Genomic DNA, 25,380 nt, shown 5'->3' with positions numbered 1-25,380 from the left:
TATTTTCAAGACAACTATCAACATATTGTATTTTTAATGCAGAACTTAAAAACATATCTTGTATAAACTTGATAGCTTTTATCTTCGGATAAAATTTGACAGGACTTACCTACCCTTCGCGTTCCTAAATTCGTTCACCTCAAGTCAATTTCTCTGACGAACAAAGTGTACCGAAAAGTACCAACAGAGAAATTGATGAATTTAAATATGACACCAAGTCCCCCTGCTGGAACCATTCGGGTTGATTCTTCTGTTCTTGCCCTTTTCCATCTCATCACAAATATAAATACTTATTCAAAATAGGTTACTGATTTTATTTTTACAGTGTGCGCAAAATGCATTATATATTTTATTTATTAAAACATTGAACTCTATTACATGATTATTCCATTTCATATATACAAGAATACCCCCCCAACTACCATAAGAGTGATGGTGCACCCATAAAATGCTATGAAGCGCCCACCCCCCCTTGGAAAAGCAACATCATATACATTATAAATCAAAGTATCATATACATTATAAATCAAAGTATCATATACATTATAAATCAAAGTATCATGTACATTATAAATCAAAGTATCATATAAATTATAAGTCAAATACTTTAATATGGTGTAAAAATACAAAATTATTTTATTAAGTCTTTTTTTTTTTGCTTTTGGTAAAATTGAGGCTCGCAAAACGAAAAAAATGAAGACACTTTTAAATACATATATGTATCTATTTGTTAAATAAATTAATACACATTTAACTAATTTAAAGCGTTTCGCTAATGCAAATATTTAAAGAGATATCGTCATTTAGATAATACTGAAGCACTATGTTCCTAATTACAAGAGATAGTTTTTTTTTTACTTCATGGGGCATTCCAAGGTATTTTTGACATTTATATAGAGTCCGTAACGTGACCTTTTTTGCCATAACTTTTTAATTTACTGTTTGATTAGCATATTATTTTATTTTGATGTTTTCCTACCAACACACCAGCTCAAATTAAAATAATTTGCAAATCTAACGGTAAATTAAAAAGTTATGGCAAAAAAAGGTCACGTTACGGACTCTACATAATGTCCAAAATACCGTGGAATGCCCTTCATACAATCTAGCTACACTGTTTACAAGAGAATGAAAACATGCAACCTTAAAGACGAACTATCAAACCTGACAATTTGCATATTATAACATTTAATTCATAATGCTTGATACATAGCCAAATATTAACTGAGATTGACACATAAAAACAAAGTACACAATAACACATATTTAAATTTTTTTATAATCTTCAATTCATAAATTTTACAGAATAAAACTAGACACACTTGCACTTTAAATATGTGTTCTATGTAATGTAAAATATTTTCAAATTGCAATAGTTCACAACAAAAAAATAATACTGAAGAAAATAGTTTTTTTTAACGAGATTTATATGAACTAAATCTCTTTAAAGTAATAGAGTTGCAAAGCGACTTACCTATTCGTCGGTGGTGGTCTTTTGCAGGCTTTGGTCACCAAAAAGGTGATTTTTATGACAGAATAAAATTCTGCCAACAAAAATTACCCATTTGGTGTAGAAAGAAGAAAAGTATCCAAGAAAAAAGTGAATTACCTACACAAGTTATGCGACGCAATGAATTTACATGGCGTCCTCTCGGTAGTTATTTGGTTTTCAATTTCAGTTTGTATTCCTTCCGCGAGCATGCGTCGAGAATTTGCACTTCGTACTTAAAAATAAGTGACATAGCTTCAAATTCAATCTCATGACGATACATATGCAAGAAAATATAAGACTTTAAAATTATCTTCAGTGAATTCATGCGAGGAACAAAACTTCTACTAATCCCCTTGATGAGCGTTACTTCGCATACATGAGTCAGCACTTGTTTTCATTGCGTGCTTTCGAAAGTTTCAAATTAGTTTCGCTGCTGGACTATAAAATTGCCGTGAGAGCTGCGCATGCGTCGACTCTTACTTTCTTGCTAAACGGGAAACGTTTTTGATTATAGCAGAAAACTGCGGAGGGCGTACGAATCTGTGTATTACGGAAAACTTTTTTGTATATTCAGAGAGTTTTCCGAGATTTTTTACAGTGTACAGTGGTGGACAAAATTATAGACTCAATTTTTTTAAATTTTGTTTCAATTACAATATGACTCAGTTTAAATTATTTTCATTGAAGTAAAGATGAATAGTTGAAGAAATAGTTCTAAAATTAGTACATCTTATCAATTAAATTAAAAAATTCATAAAATTAGAAAATTTGCAAATTTAATATTTTATCATTACGTGAAACTTGGACATAAGTATAAACTCAAAGGTAAAAAATCCAGGATTACGAGAAAGTTTCGTTCGAAAATGTTAATTTAACGCCATAGAATGAATAAATATTGCCATCAGTGATTGCTAAAAGTTTTGTTTTTGAAAATTTATGAGAAACATATAAATGCATCGCTGGACAAAATTATAAACTCTTTTTTTTTCATTTTTTCAATCATAATTTAATTCAGTCAAAAAAAATTTTTGTTCCAGTAAAAATAAATAACTCTCTCAGCATGGTAAAGCAGGATTGGCATTTCTTAATGGAAGATAGAACGCTGAAGATTACCAATTAATACTGGAAGATCATCTCTTACCTTTTGCTCATCTGATTCCTGGAGGTAACTGGTTATTTTAGCAAGATAACGCGAGTGTACACACAGTGAAAGGTAGAAAAGAATGGTTCAAGCGCTGGGGTATCAAAGTTACCAAATGGCCAGCTCGTAGTCCGGATCTTAATCCGATTGAAAATCTTTGGGGGACCATGGTTCGCAAAGTTTATCATGATTGGCACCAGTACCAAACCATAGAGGAATTAAAAAGGGCAATATTTTTAGCATGGAACCATATGCCACTGCAGCTGTTGGAAATGCTTGTGAAATCTACATGCCCAATTGCATATTCGAGGTAATTCAGAAAACTGGGAGCCTAACTCGTTTTTAAAAGTTTGTAGTTTACACTAATGGCTAGATTTAATGCAGTGTTAATTTTTAAAACATTTCAAATATTGATCTTTTTTTTTTCAATTTATCCATGTTAATAGCAAAATTACATTTTCCTAAATCTATGCTTTTGTTTTACTGAAGTAATTGCAAATGTAACTTAATTAAACTCAAAAAAATTTAAATTTTGTTAGCTTATAATTGTTTTAATGCAGTATTGTAAGTTTGTAATTTTGTAATTCAGCATTGGTTCATTTTTGGACATAAAATGATTAAGTATTTGAATAAAATTCTACCAAACTTTAGAGTTTCTTACTTTTGTGAGTTGATAATTTTGTCCAGGTTTCATGTATTATAAAGATATTAAAGTTGAGGTTTTTTAATTAAATTATTTATTTCATAAAGTTTATGAGTTATACTGAATTTAGGACTATTTAGTCAGTTATTTATCTTTACTGGAACAAAAAGTTTTTTAACTGAGTTAAATTATGATTGAAAAAAAAGAAAAAGAAAGTGAGTTTATAATTTTGTCCAGCGGTGCATTTATATGTTTCTCCTTAATTTCCAAAAACAAAACTTTTAGCAATCACTGATGGCAATATTTATTCATTCTATGGCGTTAAATTAACATTTTCGAACGAAACTTTCTCGTAATCCTGGATTTTTTACCTTTGAGTTTATACTTATGTCCAGGTTTCACGTAATGATAAAATATTAAATTTGCAAATTTTCTAATTTTATGAATTTTTTAATTTAATTGATAAGATGTACAAATTTTAGAACTATTTCTTCAACTTCATCTTTACTTCAATGAAAGTAATTTAAATTGAGTCATGTTGTAATTGAAACAAAAGGAAAAAAAAATTGAGTCTATAATTTTGTCCACCACTGTATACAAAAATATATTATTGGGAAATAATTCTTGTTTGTTATATTTGCAGCTTCTTTCCCTTAAGGGCAGGTACATTGCAACTAAAATAAATCCTACTAATGAAGCTCTGCTGAGATAAATATTTCATGTATAATATAAATTATAAATCAAAGTATCATACACATTATAAATCAAAGTATCATACACATTATAAATCAAAGTATCATATAAATTATAAGTCAAATACTTTAATATGGTGTAAAAATACAAAATTATTTTATTAAGTCTTTTTTTTTTTTTTTTTTTTTGCTTTTGGTAAAATTGAGGCTCGTAGAACGAAAAAAATGAAGACACTTTTAAATACATATATGTATCTATTTGTTAAAGAAATTAATACACATTTAACTAATTTAAAGCGTTTCGTTAATGCAAATATTTAAAGAGATATCGTCATTTAGATAATACTGAAGCACTATGTTCCTAATTACAAGATATAGTTTTTTTTTTACTTCATACAATCTAGCTACACTGTTTACAAGAGAATGAAAACATGCAACCTTAAAGACGAACTATCAAACCTGACAATTTGCATATTATAACATTTAATTCATAATGCTTGATATATAAACGTTCAGCCAAATATTAAATGAGATTGACACATAAAAACAAAGTACACAATAACACTTATTTAAAGTTTTTTATAATCTTCAATTCATAAATTTTACAGAATAAAACTAGACACACTTGCACTTTAAATATGTGTTCTATGTAATGTAAAATATTTTCAAATTGCAATAGTTCACAACGAAAAAATGATACTGAGGAAAATAGTTTTTTTTAACGAGATTTATATGAACTAAATCTCTTTAAAGTAATAGAGTTGCAAAGCGACTTACCTATTCGTCGGTGGTGGTCTTTTGCAGGCTTTGGTCACCAAAAAGGTGATTTTTATGACAGAATAAAATTCTGCCAACAAAAATTACCCATTTGGTAGAAAGAAGAAAAGTATCCAAGAAAAAAGTAAATTACATACACAAGTTATGCGACGCAACGAATTTACATAGCGTCCTCTCGGCAGCTACTTGGTTTTTAATTTCAGTTTGTATTCCTTCCGCGAGCATGCGTCGAGAAGTTGCACTTCGTACTTAAAAATAAGTGACATAGCATCAAATTCAATCTCATGATGATACATAAGCAAGAAAATATAAGACTTTAAAATTATCTTCAGTGAATTCATGCGAGGAATAAAACTTCTACTAATCCCCTTGATGAATGTTACTTCGCATACATGAGTCAGCACTTGTTTTCATAGCGTGCTTTCGAAAGTTTCAGTTTGGATTTGGTGCTGGTCTATAAAATTGCCGTGTGAGCTGCGCATGCGTCGACTCTTACTTTCTTGCTAAACGGGAAAGGTTTCTGATAAGAGCAGAAAACTGCTGAGGGCGTACGAATCTGTGTATTACAGAAAGCTTTTTTGTATATTCAGAGAGTTTTCCGAGATTTTTTACAGTGTAGGGTGGGGGGGGGGGGTAGAAGGGACACCTGTTGGACCGGGCCCGCGCCTGAAGGGGGCCCAATATTTTTAAAACTAGCCGTGAAATATAAGGGTAAACAATATGTAGGGGGACCCGGAAAAGTCATTTGTGAGGGGCCCCAAAATTTCTGTGTACTCCCGTCACAAATGACTTTTACGGGCCCCCCTCCATCTTATTTACATCTACGTCCCTACATTTATTTCACCCCTCATTTAAAAAATCCCCAAGTTCCCTTCAGGCTCGGAACCGGGCCAACAAGCGTCCCTCCCCCCTGCCCTTGTGCATGCCCCTGCTTGTGTCGTCGCCTCAGTGCAAAAGTAAGATATCTAATCCCAGAAAAAACACTAAGATATCTTATGGTTGCTCTGAAGCGACGAAGTACGATCAACACCCCAAAGCATGACCCATGCATTTATGGAAGGGCCGGGTCGCTTTGACTAATGGTGCAGGCCCCTTCAATTTTCGTTAATAGATGTAAAACGTTTAATTTTTTAACCCTCTTTTTTTCGTCCTGCCCCTTTTTCAGGCCATGTCGGACCCCGTTTTCTCTGGCCTCCTTTCGTTTCTTCAATGTGGGAGTCATGGCCCCCAAAGCTCTAAAAACTAGTGAGAAAGTTGTTAAGAGAAAAAAGCGTTCGCACAAGTGAACTTCTGCTATTTACTTTGGTCCCTGCTTAGGATGGGGGGGGGGGGAGACCTGTGAGCCCCACTTCCCCAAATCAACTCTAATTTGAATTCTGAAACTTTGAAACTTTGAAATTATATTTTTCGCAATCACGAGTTACGACAAGACCCTACTCATTGGAGTTATTGTTTCTAGAAACGGCTCCCCCCCCCCCCCCCAGGCTTATCCCTTCTCCTGGTTGGTTACTGTGTAAATTTGAGTGTGTGTGTGTAGGCTTACGTGTGTGCACGTATGTATGTGTGTGTATGTGTGTAAAGGCCCGCGCGTGTGTGAGTGTGAATGTGTATGAGCATGCGTGTGTTTGACATGGACGCCACCGTCCAGCAGAAGTGGATTCTGGGGGACGGTGCTCAGGACCGGAGGAGCCGCGCCGGTGGGCGGTGGTGCTGCAGAGGCCCCTGGTTCAAGCTGAAAAAGGAACCACAACATCAAGGACGGTCAAGTGAGAACAATAAGCAATCGTGATTGCTCAAAAAAACCTGTTTCTCTCCAAACGCTTTTTTCACATAGAGTAAACAAATTACATGCTTTTTTAAAAATTTTATAACACTTTAAAGAATGTTAGGTGTGAATTTAGTTGTATTCAGTTCAATAAAAAAAATTGCTGGAAGTGGTCCACTCGGGAATCCCCGACTAGCCGACCTGGTCAGTCCGCCCCTGCACGATTGTATAGGGGTAGTGGAGGTACGTTGGTCCGCTTTTCTACTTTTAATTTTTATTCTCATCAAAAAATTTAATTAGCAGTTTCATTTTCTTCCATGAGTTCCCTCACCATCCCATATTTTCTTGAAAATGTTTCATTCATTATTTTTTTTTAATATTAATTTCTGAACAGTTGACAAACATTCCCCGACTCAAAAGTATGTGGTTCGCATTAAGAAAATATCTATTACAATTTTAATGATAAATATTATCCAATATTTTGTAACTTTGCGTTTAGAGTAAAAAAACGTAAAGTTTGAATATTAATATGAAGTATAATCAAGTACTTGGGACAATACCCTAACTTGAGATATTTTGCCGAATTTGGTTTTGTTCTCTCGTGCACCTGTCAGTATTCCATTAGTAAGAAATAAATTGGTATTACAGAATAAATGGATCGAAAATTTGAGGCTCTATGAGTTAAACTTTGATGCATGAGCTTTATGGGTGCGTTTAATTCTTTGGAAAATTTTGACAAAATATGCGGTTTTCAAGAGTGGAAATAACTTTGGTGTTTCGGTTACCTATGCAAACTGGGCAGCATTACTTTGAATTTTCGTCATATTTTTTCTCGGCGATGTACTTCTGCCTTATTTGTGCATAAATTTCAGAAATTGCAAATACGCTCCAAACTTGGCATACTGTTCGAAGTTGCGGTATAAAGGCATAATAAGTGTCAACGAGGAATATTGTGGAAATAAATTGCATAATTGCATTGATAAAGAAATATAGTCAAAAAAATTAAAAACGAAGACTATTATGGTAACAATAAATGCGTCACACACCGTTACAGGACAGAAAATTTGCCATTTGTAAGAAATCGGAATCTATTGATGAACAAAAGACGTTTTGCCAAAGTATTAGGGATGTTAGTTCGACTAATGAAAATTAATCTTAAAGTATAGATGAGACTAATTTATTTGTTTTGAATTTTATGTATTACGAAGGAATGAAAAGAGTTTGACAAGATGTGAAATGAGGAACATAGAAAGCTAAGAATCAGTTGCATGTGGAATTATTTTGGCTCACTAAATAGTATTTTAATGCTTCCAAATGTATAGGAAAAAGGTGGAAACATTGCATTAAAAAGAATTAAGAAGACTAGGGTCACAATCAATATTTCCAGGGCCAAGTATACATTCTGAAATCTGCGAAAGCTTGAAAGACTATATTATTTCTAATATTAATTATAACATTTTTTTTTCTTAAATAAACTTATTTACAATGATAATAGGTGTCCCAAACTATTGTCCATTGCTACATACATATAATGAAAATAAAAATTTTAAGTGTCTAAAGTTAGGGAGGAGGATCCCTAACTTGGGTCAGTGAAATTCTTTTGTTTTATTTTCAAACGGACAGAACAACACATTTATACCTTGTTCTAAATGTGAAGTATTGAGGCTCATCCTAAAAATAGAAACCCTTCGTTCAAATGGAAAACAAATGATTAATATGCTAATAACGGTACAGGCTCAAAACTGTCGCAAGCTTGGCGTGAATAGGGGGCGGGGGGAGAGCAGGGACATCTGTTGGCCCGGACCCAAGCCTGAGATTTTGAAAAAGAGGGGTGAAATCTGTGTAGGATGCAACGGTAAATGATATGGGGGGGGGGGGGATAAAAATCCTTTTGACCCTAAAACTTCCCTGGTCCCAAGTCTAGGCACTTGACTATATTAAATTAAACCAAATCCTAAATTAACCGCCTTCTTCTTTTGCGCTTTTATGGCAGAAGCATCTACAATTTTTCAAGAATAAGCACAACTTGGATCTTCATCGACGTTACTGTTGCCATTACTATAATTTCGCTCTTCTGATTCCCTCCTGAATGAGTACCCCCGTGCCCCACATTTTTGGTCTGAAGAAATGCTGACATAATTTTGTCCTTTATGAAAAAACTAAAGAAACTACAAATAAATGTGAACTAAAAGAACTTAACTTTCTTTAAGAGAGGAATTAAATTTATTGCTCTATTCTTCATGAAAACCATTAAAAAAATATAAAGTTTCAGATTTATGAAAGTTACTCAGCACTACCAAAATAACACTTTCTGAAATAAAGTTTGTTCAATACAACTGCATCAGAAGGGCGTAGTCAGCTCAACATGAAAAGGGGAGAGAGCAGGCCCAGGGGTCCCCTATTGGAGACCAAGAGAGGTAACTGCAACCTTCACGAGAGGTCACCGTGATTTTCCAAAACTTTCCTTATTCGACAAATTGACGATTCGGCAAAAATATCATAATTCGGCGAAAGTAGGAGTTCTATTCGGCAAAATTAGCTTCGTTCGGAGAACATTTTTAGTTCATTCTACAAATTGAGAGTTTCTGCTCTCCCAAAAATTTAAGTTCGAGCGCCCCTGGGCAAGCTCATCATTTGGGCAATTAGGGAACTGGTCTATTGCGCCTGCACCTCCCTTCAAGATTTTGGAAGCAAGTAATTGTAAAATGATAGCAGTATTAACCCAACTAAACACCAGTAACTTTACCTTTTCAATGGGTTCCCAAAGAAGATGTATACACTTTCAAACTCAGTGACAAAGTTATTACAGCCGAACTCACTGATAAATTCAGAAAATTGAAGCAATCGTCAATTTAAAGTTTTTTTTTTTTTTTTGGTTTTATTTAAAAACTTTTTTTTGGAAGAGGGGTGGGGGAGCAGCTGCCCCCCTTCCCTCTGGATACCCCCATGCTGTACCATGTGATTTCTTTCGAGAATATGTAGGACTGACTATATGTAGGGACCGTGCTAAGCCCAAAAGTCGTATCTGCACTTCTAATAAAAATTAAGTTACGCTCACCAAGTGGTTCTTGGTCACACATTTCACCTAAATGCAATATTTTACGGTCATTTATCAGTTAGAAATATTTTTAAAAAATCTGAAAAAACTGCACCTGAATGAAATGCATGGGGGCACAAAACTTTAAACGGGAATTTCTTATTTTGAACTCAGCTGCAAAAACGACTTTTGCGTTTAGCACAGCAGTATTTATGCGCTATTTGTTGGATATAAATTAAAAAATAAAAAATATTAACAGTATTAAAATTATCGAAACAGGTTTAACGTGCGTTGTGGTCCAACGATCCTCGACTACCTCTAAGGTACGGTAGTTCGAATTATATAAAAGTTGAACCAAGGGCGGAATCATTTAGCAAACCTGTGTGGGTTTTTATTTATAAACGCTTACACGCTACATTTTTACAGATATTTCTTGCTTATCAACGAGTTCTGGAAAAGGAACGAAATTTGTTTTCACACATGTTGAAAAGAATGTCTCACGTTCTATAGAAGGGCATGATGATTACAATTACGTTACTGTTGTATTACAGTCATACAGTCTGAGTAAAAACTTTAAGTCCAGTGCACTTTTTTGAGAAACTGGACGCGCCTTAATCTTAGGATCAAAAAGTCATATGAGTGATAATTATTAACCTTAAATACAAGAGACAAAAAAAAATGTAAGTGTTTCATTATTAGAAAATATTACAGATCAATATTTGAACTGAGTAAAATCTTTAAGGCCAACATAGAAAAAAGCATATGAGGACAAAAATTCAAGTATTTATAAGCTTGTGTGGGAGCCATTCCTTCAAATTACTTCAAATATTCTTGTTTTCATGAATGAAACTAGTTTTTGACGAAATTCGGGATGTATTTTTTACCAATTATCTTCGATGGTAGATTTCAGCTCTATTGATGAAGTAAAATGTCTCTCCTTTGCAGACACTCTTTTTGCTAAGTCAACCAATAAGTTCTCTATTGGGTTAAGATCTGGAGACTTAGTTGGTCATTTCAAAGTTTCCACATTGTTTACTTGAAGCCTATTTTTTGCACTGTTACTCGGATGGATAGATGCACTGTTTTGCTGATATTTTCAATTTTCTCCAGCAATAAATTCAGCATTTAGTAAAAGATGACTCAGGAGGACATTTTGATATGCTTGTGGGTTCATTTTACCTGAAACAAACGCAACTGAGCACACAACATTGTAAGCAAAACACTCTCAAGTTCTGACTGAGCCTCCATCTAATTGGCGCTTGCAGAACATTTCTTTTTCTTTTCGTAAACCATGCCAATAGTATTTCCGTCCGTTTGATCCATCCAAACTCTACTTCTTTTGTTAGAAAAATTATTTATATTCATTGGTTATCCCAGGTCATGATTTCCTAGCTAAAGCTGAAACTCTCCATATTGTGCATTTTCAAAAAATGAGGCTTAAGCATTTTTGCAGCATTAATAAATTTTCCACACCTTCTAATTGTGTTATATATCAATTTTGACAAACATTTAAACCTTTCGTCTGAATAAGTTTTCTGGTTGAGTACTTTTCAGATAATGTAATACTATCCAAACTCTTCTTCTATGACGTGAGGACAAAGCTTTAAGTTTTCCCGGGTTTTCTTTTTACCCTAACTGAGTTTAAATCAAACAAAAATGTTGACTTCAGTCTTCGATCTTCCTATTTTTTTCGCAATAGTACGCCTACTTATCCTTGTTGAAGAAAAAGCTTCAATCTGCCCTCTTTCTTGAACAGTTAACTTTTTACCTTACGATATCGTCACAAGTAGGACAGAAACTTTGAAGAAATTAATCACAAAACTGCAAGTTGAAGGGTTTCCACAATCTTGTTAACTGAGGTGACATTTATTACAGTATAAGTACTTGCAGTTTTTTAAAAATATTAGTGGCCTTAAAGTTTTTACTCAAGCTGAAATGCTAACTTTAAATAAACCACTTCTTTTCTAGTTATTACATGCTTTACAAATCCTGTCTGTTGCGTTATTTCTTACAAATGAACATAGATAATCAATAATACAATAATATTAAAATCGATTTAATTTCATTTTCCTTTTTTCAAAGAAAATTATACTGGCCTTAAAGTTTTTACACAGACTGTATTGAGGTTTGCTCTGATAACTACTCTGAAAAATAATACCTGAATTCGAAGGCGGTTACAGTTGCTGGTTTTGGAGGGGGTCATAATTGTATTTTTAGCGCTCAAATAGGGAGTTTCGTCGGAATTTTTCGAAATTAAATCCCAAAAACGCAATTTTAGGCAATCTTTGATCCCTTAAAGGAGAGGAGAGGAGGGGGGCTGATCCCTTTGAATCCGCACCTGCCTGAACTAAGTGTCTTACATAACGAATACATTTATAAATAGTTATATTTTTTAGGTTTTTCGTTAAGTTTCTTTATTAAACTATTTTTTTTTTCTCGATGGCTAACTAAACAAACAACGGAAGAAGAATGGTAGAATAACATGGTAATAAATTACAAAAAAAAAAAAAAAAAAAAAGAGAAGAAGAAGGAAAAAGAATATACCATTGCGATAAAATCTAAAGTAAAATAACAAAAAATGCAAGCAATAAAGGTAGGAAAAACATCACTGGGTGTCTTTTAGTAAAGGTACATCAATATGAACTAGCGAATCAATAAATTGTTCAATCCTTGACAGTTCCTGTGTCGGAGCTCCCTACCTCTTTAGTTTGTGATTGGATGGCCCTGGTGGCTTGATTAGTAAGGTAGACTCGTAACTGAAAGAGTCGTGGGTTCGATGATCGATGCCAACCGGTCGGAGATCCTGCGTGTGAGCCAATGGTGACTGGTTCCTGTTAAATCTATCGTGGGTACAAAGTTCTTCAAGTTCCCATTCCAAACTGATACCTCTCAAAGGACAGAGGATCAAAAAGAGAATGAGTTTATCGGTGCCCAATCTAAATTTTGTGGTAGCAAGGGGTGTGTAGTGTGTAGTCTGTGATTGATTAAGTGAAGAAAAAATATGGAATGAAGATCCGGCTTTCCACCAGACCAGAGATTTTTATGTCTGCTCTTCCCCCCTCCCCTTCGGCCCCATTTTAAGTCTGTAATGGATACTCTTTAAAATGAATTTCGAAGATCAGAATGGATTATTACATTGAGCGGACATGTAATCAATTGCAAGAAATAACGATTTGAATATTTAGAAATTGTTATACATAATGTAAAAAAGGGGAAAAAATCGCTGTTGTAGGTCATAAAATTTTTACCTTTCTAAAACGAACGTATTATGTATGTAATGCTTCGTAAATTGTTCATACTTAGCTTTGCATTGCTATTTAAATCGTTCAATTTCAACCTCACAAAGCAAGAAAACAAGCAAGAACGAACTTGAAAGAAAAAACGCAATCAATAGCAGATGTGTCAGAACATTAATGGACACTTTGAAGTTACATCATACTTTAAAGAATAAAAGCTTCTTTTTCTTCTAGCATGTTTTGAGGAATGCCTCACAAGTACTATACCATGCAACCAGAAGAAGATCCTACTTTGGAGAGTTTGTGTTCTCTGTGCCATCTTCGTGGACTTCAGATGATGTCAATGATATCTGCGAATCATTCACTCAAAAAGCGCCCCAGAGCATTGATATTTACGTGACAGACATTCCAAGCATTCCAGAACTGAAAACACAGCACAGCAAAACATGTGGTAAACCTGGAGACGTTATTTACATGCCTAAATTTTGGTACAGAAGCGGTGACATGAGAGGTAAGGACATTTATTCGTTCGTATTGCAATAAATGAACCATGTAATATTTTATTAAAAACGTTAAACAATGCTGAAGAAGAGAGATTTTTTTTTTGAACTGTGACTTGTTTTTGTTAAATTTATGTCTTCTGAACGCAAAAATGACCTTAGTTTTAATCTGCCATCCTCTACTCACAACGACTTCATATTTTCTGAAAAAGTGATAAAAATCATGTTAATAGTTCTCTCTAAGTAATGTCATTTTCTCAGCAACGCCATTAAAGTTTTTTAACTTTTTAAAATTTTATTGCAGTTTACTTCTTTTCAGATCTTGCTCGCCAATTTGTTCAACAGTGGTCAATTTTTCGGTATGGTGTTTTTGAAGAATATTCCGAAAGATCTGGGGCATGTTTTGCTTCGAGTCAAAGCGCGTGGTCACCAGTCGGATGCTACAATGCAAAATTCAACGCAGAGTAAGTAAATTTATATTCAAAAGTGAATCCTTGGAGAAAAACAAAAATGGCTTGAAAGCTTACATAATAGGGGATACTGGATGCAGTTGATTCCCTTTTTGTTGGAGATTTATAACTTTTATTTCAATCAATGGAACTAAACGATCTCACGTTAAATATTTAGAACAGTTTTATTTATTACGGTAAAATATTTTAAAGAGAAACCAAAATATGGTAAAAATGATGTCCTAAGCAAGTCCCCTTTATATAAGGAGACTTGAGTGTGGTCTGCAAGAGATTTGATCCCGGGGAGGAACTTGTTCTTATAAGTGTTTTAAATGAAAGTCAAACACTTATATATATTATTGTGACTGGGTTGCTATTCATTCATTAAAAAGCTAAAATTATTCATATCAAACTAAAAAATAAAACAAAACAAGATCAATCGTTTTCAAAACTAATGTATTTAACGACAAAACACGGTCAGTTGGTAAAAGAAAAAAGTACATGAGCGCAAAACAAAGCACCAAAAATACCATTAATGCAAATTTCTTAATTAATTAATTAATTAATTTTTATATTACGCTACAAAGTGAAAAGGTTTTAGTGAAAGTATTTATCGTATTTGGGAACGTATCAGAAGAAAGACATCTTAAAATGTAGCGTAATATTTTTTTTTGGAAAATACCAAAACCCTTTTAGCAAAAAGTTTTCATTTATATTACAGTTATTTGTTACTCTTACCTCACTGGACGTCAGTAGTAATTAGATTATGATATTATGAATAAACTGGAAATACGTCTGAATTTGTTTTAATTAAGAAACAATTTCAAGTTATAACATTATACAATCACAAGAATATTATAATAATGATAATAATGTCTATGAAATATGTTCTTTTTAATACAAAGAATACAATAGGTATACTATTAGTATGCAAAAAGTGTTAATAACAATAATATTAACTAAGGTCATGAAAAAGACAAAAGATAATGATTTTTCGGGTAAAAATTCTAAATTGAAGAACACAATTTAGCAATGAACAGACAATACAGGAAGTTTGTTTTTACCCCAACTATGGTACAGCAGTAGAAAAAACGAATTTACAGGCGCTAGTCCTGTATTAAGGATTGGCAAAACATTTGCGAGGAGTAGCCATATGTTTCACCGCGAATAGGTCTCTAGCGATTGGAATAAGATGGCTTTAGGGAAGTTTATTGGATGGGTTAAATAAACGCATTGAATAGTGGTTTTAGGAAATAAAATAAGTAAAATAATGACATTCTCGTAAAAAAAGGAAAAAATTAATAAACAAAAAGAAAAATTATAAAGAGTGAAACAAAAGCTAAACATACTACCGCGGTGTATTCTTGGAAAATGTTATGATTCTTGATTATTTTAACTCCAATTAAAGAAACAATAAGTGCAAAGATAGGTTTTTTTTTTGACTTTGCTTTGAAATGACGTACTATATTATTTTAGAACTTTTCTCTTTCTACTTATTGTGTAAGTAACCTAACCAGAGAATCACACGAATCGAGTAATAATGGGAAAAAAATGGAAATAGGTATGAATAGAAACTGCATTTTGACACATTATCTGCCCCTCTTGCTCCCGTTATCGGGATTTTACGTCTTAAAGGTTGACAAAGTTTAAGAAAAATCGCCGAATTTAAACACTTGATAAGAAATGGAAGATAGCACATAGCACAATACTTTACCGTCTGCATGAGCCAAGACATCCATCTGCAAAGCATATAAAAGATGTCTTCTATTTCTCGCAGAATCTTGCTAAATTTGGCGACTTTTTCTTAAAATTTTTGAAGACTTTAAAATTGCATATCTGTACCTCAAAGCCAGAAGGACGTAAACCACATTAAAATAATTTTACAGGAGAAGAAAACCTTTTTTTCTGGCACATGCAAAGGTTGGTACGTGTGCTCTTTTAACCCAAGCAAGAAATTGAAATGGATTTGTTTATTTTTTTTAAAGAAATACGTTCACATGGCTCGACGAGGAATAGGCTAATAAACGAAAAATCGCAATTTTTGGACAATTAGTTACAGGGAAATCGAATGAAAAAAATTTCAATTTAAAAATTATCCTTCAATGCCACTTAAAAAAATAAATTAATGACTTGAAATTGTGAGAAAGCTACTAAGAAATTGGTAAAATCATTTCCACTCAGTTCCATTTTTCATGAAACTTTCATGAACTGATTTATTAAAAAATATGTTAATTACATTTACGCATCTCCAAGCATTGCATGTTTTCAAGAAATTTTCAACGGTTTTATCCACAACTGAAATTAATTGAAAGTTCAGTTATTTGTACCCCGTGTGACTAAACATTAAATATTAAATGCTTTAACCACTGATCCATACAGAATTCCGAAAGGAAAGTGCAATTACTGTCAGAACATAGAAATACAGTTGAATTTGAAAGATTTATATACCATAGTAAATCTACCTATATATTTAGGTATAGCTTTTAATCTTTAAAAATATCGAATGTCTTAACAGGGTGACATTTGATGAAGGAGGAATTCCTCAGTGCTACTTCTCAGACGATTTCTTCCAACGTGAAGAGTTTAACTCATCAATTATGACATTTCACAATTTATCAGAGGTAAGAAATAATGTTATTAAGTGTAAAATTAGAAAACGACGTTACTGTTGGTTTAACTATCTTTTTCTGCCTAAATCGTTTTGACGAAATACGGTGGCTGTTAGCACTCATAAGCAGTACTTTCTACCGTCTCCGCCCACTTTCAGAGGGTCAGACGGTCAGAAAAGCAAAGTTAGATGTCCAAACTGAACGTTAAGGAAAAACAGGGGTTGGGGGACTAACTAAAGCATTTGATGCAAAATCCAGCATATTCAAACCAGGGAAAAATTATAATGTAAATGTTCAAAACGGCGGAAGTGTTGGAAGCTGCAGGCGGGGATCTAAGGGACGGAATTTCTTAGTTTTATGGACATCGTTGCTTATATGGGAGTCCAAGGGGCATGCGGCCCTTGTCAGGTCTCAACATTAGTTAGAGACTAAACATAGTCTCTAAGGATGACTTTGTATTAAAAAAAACTTTAGAGAACGACTTTAAACAATGGAAAAATAAATGAAAAATAAATAAATAAATGAATGAAATTTAAAAAAAAAGCTGAAAGCTTTCCGCTCCCTCTCCCTTTATCGTTAATTGCCGAAATTCTTTGGAAAATGTGACGATTTTTAAAGGAAGGTTTGAGGTAAATAATGTACCATAAATAGATGTGGAGCGAGACTTTTTTCCGTGGGAGCTGAGCCCGTCTGAAATATTCCAGGGGAGAAACAGTTCCCCTAACTCCCTGATTCCAACGCCCCAAAATGGCGCCCAAGGTCAACATTAAGGAATTCACATCGTCGAATAAAAGATTGACATTCTCAACACTCTTGACACATTCGAGATATTTCATTCTTTTCCTTTTTGAACAGAAAAATTGAGAGAATAAAGTCAGTCTTAAAAAGTCTAATAATTATGTTTTTGAATGGGGTCGTTTCCAAAATTTTAAAAGCATTTTTTTTTTGTGTGTGTGAAAGAACATGCTTAAAAACATAATATCTAACCATCTTTTAAATAATCTGTTTAAGTATAGTATTTTTAAAAAAATACTTAAATCGGTGCGCTTTTATTGTTTACATTTCTTGCAGATGACATCACAAATGATGAAATGCCATTCTGTGTTGCCATTCACAGAGCAAAATATTTAATTCGCATTTTTACTCACGTATATTGGCAACGATATGGTTGATAGCAAGCGTAGAGCGCAATTTTAATTCGCTTCTTGATTATCATAACGAGGAAACGCGGTAGAAAGATAAGCCAAAGTGCATCATTTGTGACGTCATCAAGACCACACCTTGTTTGCAAAATCGGACGTTTTAAAAAATTAATTAAAAAATAACTGTTGGGAAAATGAAAGAATTTTCTGGGTCCATGTTACTTTTTTTTTGCTTATTCTATCAATTTCAGTGACTAAAAGTACTACTTTTGACTGAAGGAAACAACCTCATCGCAGTAGTTTATTATCTACTAGTGATACCCGTACGGCTTTGGCCGTAATAGAAAATTCAAAGATCTTTTGGTTCGCCTGTATATTTACAAACAATGTATGGTGAATTTTCTCTCCAATTGGCTTGTACCCATGTTACGGTTCCACGTTATGATAATTTCGTAATTTACTCGTCCATCTTATGATATTTTTGTTCTTAAAATTGGATTGAAAAAAGAACCACATCGAATTTTCGAAAAATCGCTTCAAGGTGCACACCTCCATGGTACAAACTAACTTTGTGCCAAATTTCATGAAAATCAGCCGAACGGTCTAAGCGATATGCGTGTCACAGAGATCCTGACAGACAGAGATCCTGACAGACAGAGATCCGGACAGACAGAGATCCGGACAGACAGAGGGACATTCAGCTTTATTATTAGTAAAGAAGATAAAGAAGTAAGATTTTCGCAAACAAATTTCACATGAACAAGATTGAACGCTCACTTAATTTCATTGCATTGTAGTTAGATTGAAATAATATATAATTTTCAGTGTTCTACAATGTAAAAAAATAGATATATTTTACAATAAGTATATGAATCAACTATTGCATTAAATGTTGTGATCGTAAAATGAGACTTTTCTAGATATTCGTGTTCTAAGATTCAATTATTATTATTTTTTGTTTTGTCTGAACAATTTTTATGAAGCTAACTTTGTTTATAACATAGTATTTTTATTTTTCTTTGATGACTTTCAGGTTATTCATTTTTGTGACGGAACAAAAAAACATCCTCATAATCCTATCATGCCAACGTTGCATAATAATTTGTGCCAGGGAAGAAATACCTGGAGCATCATACAGAACTCTGAAGATTTTGTTTATGGAAGGCAAGTGACCGCAAAAATTGAAAAACTAAAATATTTATTTCATAAAATTAAACGTGATATTCATTATTTTGCTACAAACTCTTATGTGGATAGTGCAACAAATGGATTTTTTTTTTCCTCTGCGCAGTTTGAAGAGGTTTTGAAAATCACGAGTAGTTACTAAAACTTCCTATCTAAACATTTGTCATTATTTATTTAGGTGGTTTGAAAATAAACAAAAAAATTCAAACTGGGAATATAAGATCGCATAATTTGGCTCTGATAAGTTGGCTTTCTATCCGCTGAGGCTGTAACGAAATAGGGGTAAGGAATGCCGATTTGCGTTGTGATAACGATTATTGCCATACCAATCTAAGGATTTCTTCTCTTTGAACCCAAACGTATATGAGCTCGACCAAGGTCAAGCAACAAGTTACCGGATCCAGTACGAAGCAATAATTTTCTTCTCATTATTTTCCTATGAATCACCATTTAATAAGTGAAAGTATCCTTTTCCTTGAAATCGAAAGACGTAAATAGTTACCTATAAACTAGAAAGTCGCCCGTCAAGGTATGACGGGTGAAAATTCCTTCTACATTTGAACGAAGCCATTGCCTTTTTGGTGATATTTTGATTGTTAAAATTGTAACCCTAACTCCAGTGGATTAACCCTTTACTCCAAGGTAGTGTTCATTGCTGACCATTTTTTCGTTTCTTCATTCCCCTGAAATGACACAGTCTTACCAGTAAAATAGTTTAGTTACCGGATCGAGTACAGCTTTGTCACAATAAAGCCTTTCCCTGCATGTTAAGCATTAGCAAAACATATTATCAAATTATCATGCAGTAGCGCGAGTTTCATTGTTGAAACACGCGGGTTACTCGATCATCGGCTATTATTTATATGAGGATATTGAATGAAGACATTTTCCTAATGCTATACCAACGCAACATTAACTTTTGCACTTCTATATGATACTCCTTAATACTATCAATGGTGCCCACCTACAGGGGGGGGGGAGGGGCATGGTGCAGACTGCGCCATTGGAAATTTTAGCGGACGGTGTTTTGAAACGTACTTTTCTCTTTGGGGGGGGGGGGCTCTTCCTCTTGGGAGGAGTCTTCACAATTTTTAGAGGGTGCGCACTAGCTCTTAGAAAAGCACCCCTGTGATCAGAATGGAACAAAGATAATAGAAGATTTTTACTTTCTGAAATGTCTTTTTTTTTTCTTTTTCCCCCCACAGAAATGCATCTAGATCAGATGAAGAACTACAAGAAAAAACCATATTTCGGTGCTTCAGGGAGCCAGTTTTACACGTGACTTTCGCAATTCAGAACAGCACTTACAAAACCTCTAAAGATGTAAGTTTTTGAAACGTGATATTTTACATCAAGTCTTCGAACGGAACTATATTTGGGGCAAACGTAACTTGGCAGCATTGTGTTGGCTTCGCAGATCCTGATCACAGCATTACAACGCTTCCAGGTTAGATTTGCCCTAACTTTAGATTATTTCTTCAGTTTCGAGTCTCTGAGACGGGTAACTATTTTTTTTTTTTTTTTGAAATTTTCTCATAACTTCGGAATTTACTCTTTACTGTGCAATTGCTAAACTGGTGCAGCTTAAGAAAACAATTAACTGGAGTTGAAAGTTTATATTGGCAGCTGGATACAAACGAGCAAGTTATGTTTTGAATATGCACCTCTATATTCATAATAAACATGCAATAAATAAAACATTTATTAATAATTGTTAAAAAAGCACGCCAAAGTAGGAATTCATCCCCATGTTAAAAAGAAGTGGGGAGCAGGTGTCCTCTATTTACCTCTCCCAATTTACGGTGATGTTGAGACTACTGTGGTTTTATGTTTTTAGCGAATGATACAATGGATCTATAGTCTGACCACTAATGAGATGGAAAAGCAAACATCCGGTTTACAGGCGGAAATGACGCATCCATTAGTTTTCAGGGATGCCAGCTATTGCAGATGTGTGTTAATTTAAGTTAAGCAAATTCACTTTAAATTGACGCAGAACGCGAATCAAATTTTTATTTTCCCTCCTCATCTAAGTATGCTGCTATTAACCGGAAGTTTGCCAATTCCATATCATCCGTGGGCTGACCAAAGATGTAGTATAACTAGATGCACAACTCCGTTGCATAGCGAAAGCTAATGGTTACGATTGAATGCACGAAACTTGAAATAGAAGGGCAAAAGCGTAACCTACGCAGACACAATGCTGTTTGCATCACATCAGGCTACAACAAAAGTTATTGTGTACATGCGCTTTTCGGACATTTGCCAGTCTATACTAGAAGAGCTCGTTGCCCGTGGGACCGGTTTGTAGCTGTGTATTTAGTTAATACTACAAAGTTCAAAATTCAGGAAACTTTTATGGTAAACATTACTGAAAAATGGAGTGTTTACAGTACAGAAGAAAATACAGTAAATTGTACCGAAAAAAAAACCGATTGTTGTGCCAATTAATACACCACGTGACTTACAGTGCGATGCAAATAACACCGTATTTCTCTCCACTCGATGCGCCCCTACTCGTATGGTGGGCAGCAAAGCCGCCGGCCAATCTGAAGATACCGAGATCAAACCAACTGCTAGCATTTTGCCTTTTTTAACTCTCGTTCATTCTACCGTAAAATTTTACAGTAAAATAGGATTTTACGGTAAACGTTACTGGCAACATGGATGCCAGTAACTTTTACCGTAAAATTTCAGAATTTTTTTCAAACAGTGTGCATCTATGGGAAATACTGTACGCTTTTTATGATTGTGTACTTTGAATTCCTTCACTTTATTTTTTGCTCAGAATGAATACAAGGCATTCCTGGAAGCGATTGTTGAGCTAAGATACGCCTTGCTACATTTTTTGTCCAACATGGCGCCGAAGGAATCCATCGTCGATCTCTTGACTTTCTCAGATGCGCCAATTACTGAAGCTGGTAACGCAGTCCAATTAGATCTCTCCAAGAAAGACGAGCTGGAAGATATTTTAGACAACCGTATTGGAATGGAGAATATTACCAAGATTTGTCTCTTGTGTGGATTGCGAAAAGCATTGAACGTTAGTAAACTTTTCTGTGGTATTTAAACAATTATATTTCTTCAAAGCTTATCTTATTACATCTATCTATACCTGTTAGACCTATCTTAATAGGATGTGGTTACAACCGCTGTTGTCTTTTGGACCTTCTTCACCAAAGCGTTCACCAAGATTGGGATGAACAAACCTTTTTTACGCTAAAAGTCTCGTAAACGTAATAACAAGACAAAGGATCACTACGAAAATTCACAAAAGTACATCAAACATTTAACTTAATATCGTGTTAAAATTTTTAGTACACATTTATGAAGCTTATTTTCAAGCATTTTTAACTTCTTTGGGAGGAAATTTTCATCTTTACTGTTCTGTTCCACCAGATACATAAGCTCGTTGTGTTCTAAATTATAAAATTTGTTATTTATTTACACTTGATTTTTTGAGAATTCGCCCATAAGTTAAGAGAAAGTGAGACACATAGCATGCAAAGAACACTAGGTTACTCTCCACCCTCTCATCCCAAAATAAAAAACAAGACAAATTTAATAAAAGGATAAAAAATTGATAAGAAAAAGCACATCTTTATCAAGTTACAACGAAACTATTTCACTTCTATAAGTGTTTTAATTAAATGGAAATAGAAGATTAATCTCCTACTTTAGGAATACAATCCACTATTCGTCTCTAAATCCTATTTTTAAAATTAAAATGTTATTAGCCTCCAGCTGCTGAATTTAAGAACAAATTTCACTCGCTCTTAACTACCGAGTCTCAACCGCCCATTCTATACTATTTTTCTCCAAAGTGGTAAAGTTACAATAGTGTTAGGCCCGTAATTGTTTATTTTTTCCTTTTATCTTCAAAATGAATATTTTTATTAGTTATATTTGACCCTCTTAGCAAATTGTTCAATTATAAAAATGGATTGTGTCCAATTTTAAAACAGGACCTGCACGTACCTGTATTTCAAAAAGTTACTAATGATCATATTTTGCGCTATGAATTGAGGAGTGCTGTATCGAAAGTAAACTTAAACTTTTTTCAGAAAAACTCGTTTTTTGGGCCGTTTTTATATTTTTCAGACGGGCTTAATCGAACACACTAGTCGCCATAAAGTCAAACGGAGTAAATCATAGTTTATTAAAGGGTAAGGTTAAACGTTTTGATCAAAAGTAACATAACATGGTAATGTTCCCTAAAATTTTTATTTCAAACAAAAGGCAACATCCTGACTCAATAAAATGATCGATTTCTTTTCCAAAAGAAAGAGAACAGGTCCAAAATCTCCCATTTTTAATCCACTTGGTATAGGTTTAAGTACTTCAATATAAGGTATGAAATGGTGATATAGTATTAGGATTTTGGTGAAGCAAACGCAGCATTGAGGTTTTTGTTCAAAAGGGTACATTCCCAAAATTAAAATGGCGATATCTGCCTGATTTTTTATATTAAAATTTCTTGTTCTTCCTTCTGTACCCAGAAAATATGATAAAACTATTTTTCTGTTATTTTTCCCCTTTCCGAATATTTTTCAAAAATATTTGATGTTCCCTTTTGATAAATTAGTCTTCAATTATAACCTGCTTACTTTGAGTGGAGTGGAGTGGAGTCTTATCCATCTAGTCTCTAAGTTGTAGTTGAAGCAAATCAGTTTTAAAAGCGAGATTTAATTTAGCTTTAAATTTTCCCTAGAAGTTAAAGGTTAAAAATTTTAGTGAAAAACGCACGAGTATAGTTACAGAAGTAACCAACAGTACCGACAAGGTGATGATCTAGCTAACCATTTCAAAGAAGTCGTTTTGAGCTGACCTTCAAGACTTTAAAAAGCGAATTAAAGTAAAAAACGTTCTGTCTTATTTGTTTAATTAAAATGGCACCTCACCACAGCAAACCATTGAGAAGTAATACTAATGGAGGGAGCCATAGCAAATGTCTCAGTTAAAAGGCTTCCTTTCAGTGATTTAAGCTTGGGACCCTAGTGTTTCCCAGGTCAGGTGACTTGTTTGGCTGGGAAGATGTCGCGTTTTGGCACGCAATCGCTCTTTTGGCATTAAATATTTTTCAGATGACGCGACGGCGCTTATTATGAAGTCGGGGCTACAAATCAGAGCAACTCTGGCTCCAACTCCTTTACCGCATAATAATAAATAAATAACAGATACAAATACAGGCCTATCATTCAAATTCCTTCTCCCCACTTCTTTCCGGATTTTAAAATATAATGTAATTGCATTTTTCATGTATTTTGATGTTTATTCCCTAAAATGACGGGCATGTACAAATAGTTTAAAGTGTTCTGTTATTGACTGAAAATTTATGTATTCATATGTATTGTAATCAATGTTTTGAAATGATTTCATACGCAGGCATACTAGTATTTAAATTGAAGCATAAATATAACAAATCTTTATTCTTGCGCATCTGCTGTTCACAGCAGCTTGGCGAGAAGATACTCGCCAACAATGCAAATGTACACAAAATGCTTAAGAGCCGTTAAAATAATTACTAGTTAAGTAAAAAGTGGTTTTATGGAACTAAAATGTTATTTACACTCAAGATATACAATGTTTTATAACTTTTATAGGTAAAATAAGTACAAAAAATAAAAAATTAGAGTCAACTGCGAAATATGTTCTCGTTGAATGCATATAAATGTTATTTTTTCTTTATTTAGAAGTAAAAAACATTCGTACACGCTAGGGATAAGTTACTGGACCTCCTGGTGCGGCTTTTTCCTCACAGTTCACAATGCTAGAATACTGCACTATTACTATAAATCTAATTTTTCCCTTCTACAGTTAAAGGTTGTTATCATGCATGGCTTCAGCTAATGAAAACTTCTTCAGCGGTTACGGTCAACTCGAAATTGCTCCCCATGTCACATGGTACTGTTGCCGTATCGGGATAGTAGAGTTGCACTCTCTCCATCTATTCCTTCTCAATGCAGCAAACCCTGTGTGGTTCTAAAACACTTGAGATAAGTCTTTATCGGCATAATCAGTTCCCCCTCCCTCTCAAAAAGAAAATTAAAAAAAAAATCTTGTGTTGCATATATACGTAGAAAACGATCGGTTTCAAAAGAGAGTCAATAAATGTGAGTTTCTATTTAATTCAACCACGCAAACATAATTAAAAAAAGCAATAATGATGATAATATGTGTAACTACGTAGAAGTATTAAAAAAGTAAGGTAACAAGAGCTCTGACGGGTGTGCAAATTATCCGTATGAATAAAAATCCCCCTGAAGGTAACAGAAACAATCACAGCATTCAAACGGTGTTGGTAGATGGATCTGGTAGGCCAGTAACATGACGAAATTTGAGTTAAAAGATGGTCGTCTTGACGGAAACACGGCCCGCAATTGAAATAAGAAGTGTGATACGGTTTTTGCGTTTAAAGAAAAATTCTCCAGCTAAAAATCATCGCTAATTGGCGGAAGTGTACGGTACCAGTATTATGTCCGCAATGCCCGATCGCAAACGGACACAACTACGCGCGATTTGTTAGAGCGTTTTCGGTGGTAGATCTTGGACCACCCTCCTTACAGTCCCGACCTCGCACTTAGTGATTTCCATCTCTTCGGACCGTTAAAGAAACACTTGGGAGGTCTGCATTTCAGAACTGAGGCTGAGGTTCTGCAAGTCGTTTTGATGTGGTTGCACAACCTTGACGCTGATTTCTTCCGTGCCGGTT

The 25,380-nt window shown here is 34.1% G+C and overlaps 1 protein-coding gene across 1 annotated transcript in view; it reads left to right on the top strand.

Annotated features, from left to right (window-relative positions):
• LOC129221988 (calcium-activated chloride channel regulator 4A-like) overlaps window positions 1-25,380 on the top strand; it is an 80,249-nt gene that overhangs the window by 30,171 nt on the left and 24,698 nt on the right. The window contains exons 2-7 of the mRNA XM_054856397.1: window positions 13,018-13,294; window positions 13,603-13,747; window positions 16,248-16,353; window positions 18,517-18,647; window positions 19,874-19,991; window positions 21,457-21,711. Of these exons, the coding sequence (XP_054712372.1) occupies window positions 13,018-13,294; window positions 13,603-13,747; window positions 16,248-16,353; window positions 18,517-18,647; window positions 19,874-19,991; window positions 21,457-21,711 (1,032 nt within the window). The remainder of the gene's footprint in view (window positions 1-13,017; window positions 13,295-13,602; window positions 13,748-16,247; window positions 16,354-18,516; window positions 18,648-19,873; window positions 19,992-21,456; window positions 21,712-25,380) is intronic.

The sequence above is a fragment of the Uloborus diversus genome, chromosome 5 (genome assembly GCF_026930045.1).
Source record: "Uloborus diversus isolate 005 chromosome 5, Udiv.v.3.1, whole genome shotgun sequence".
Classification (NCBI taxonomy): Eukaryota; Metazoa; Arthropoda; class Arachnida; order Araneae; family Uloboridae; genus Uloborus; species Uloborus diversus.
The sequence above is the reverse complement of the archived record's forward strand: the minus strand, read 5'-3'. Positions and strand labels throughout refer to the sequence as shown.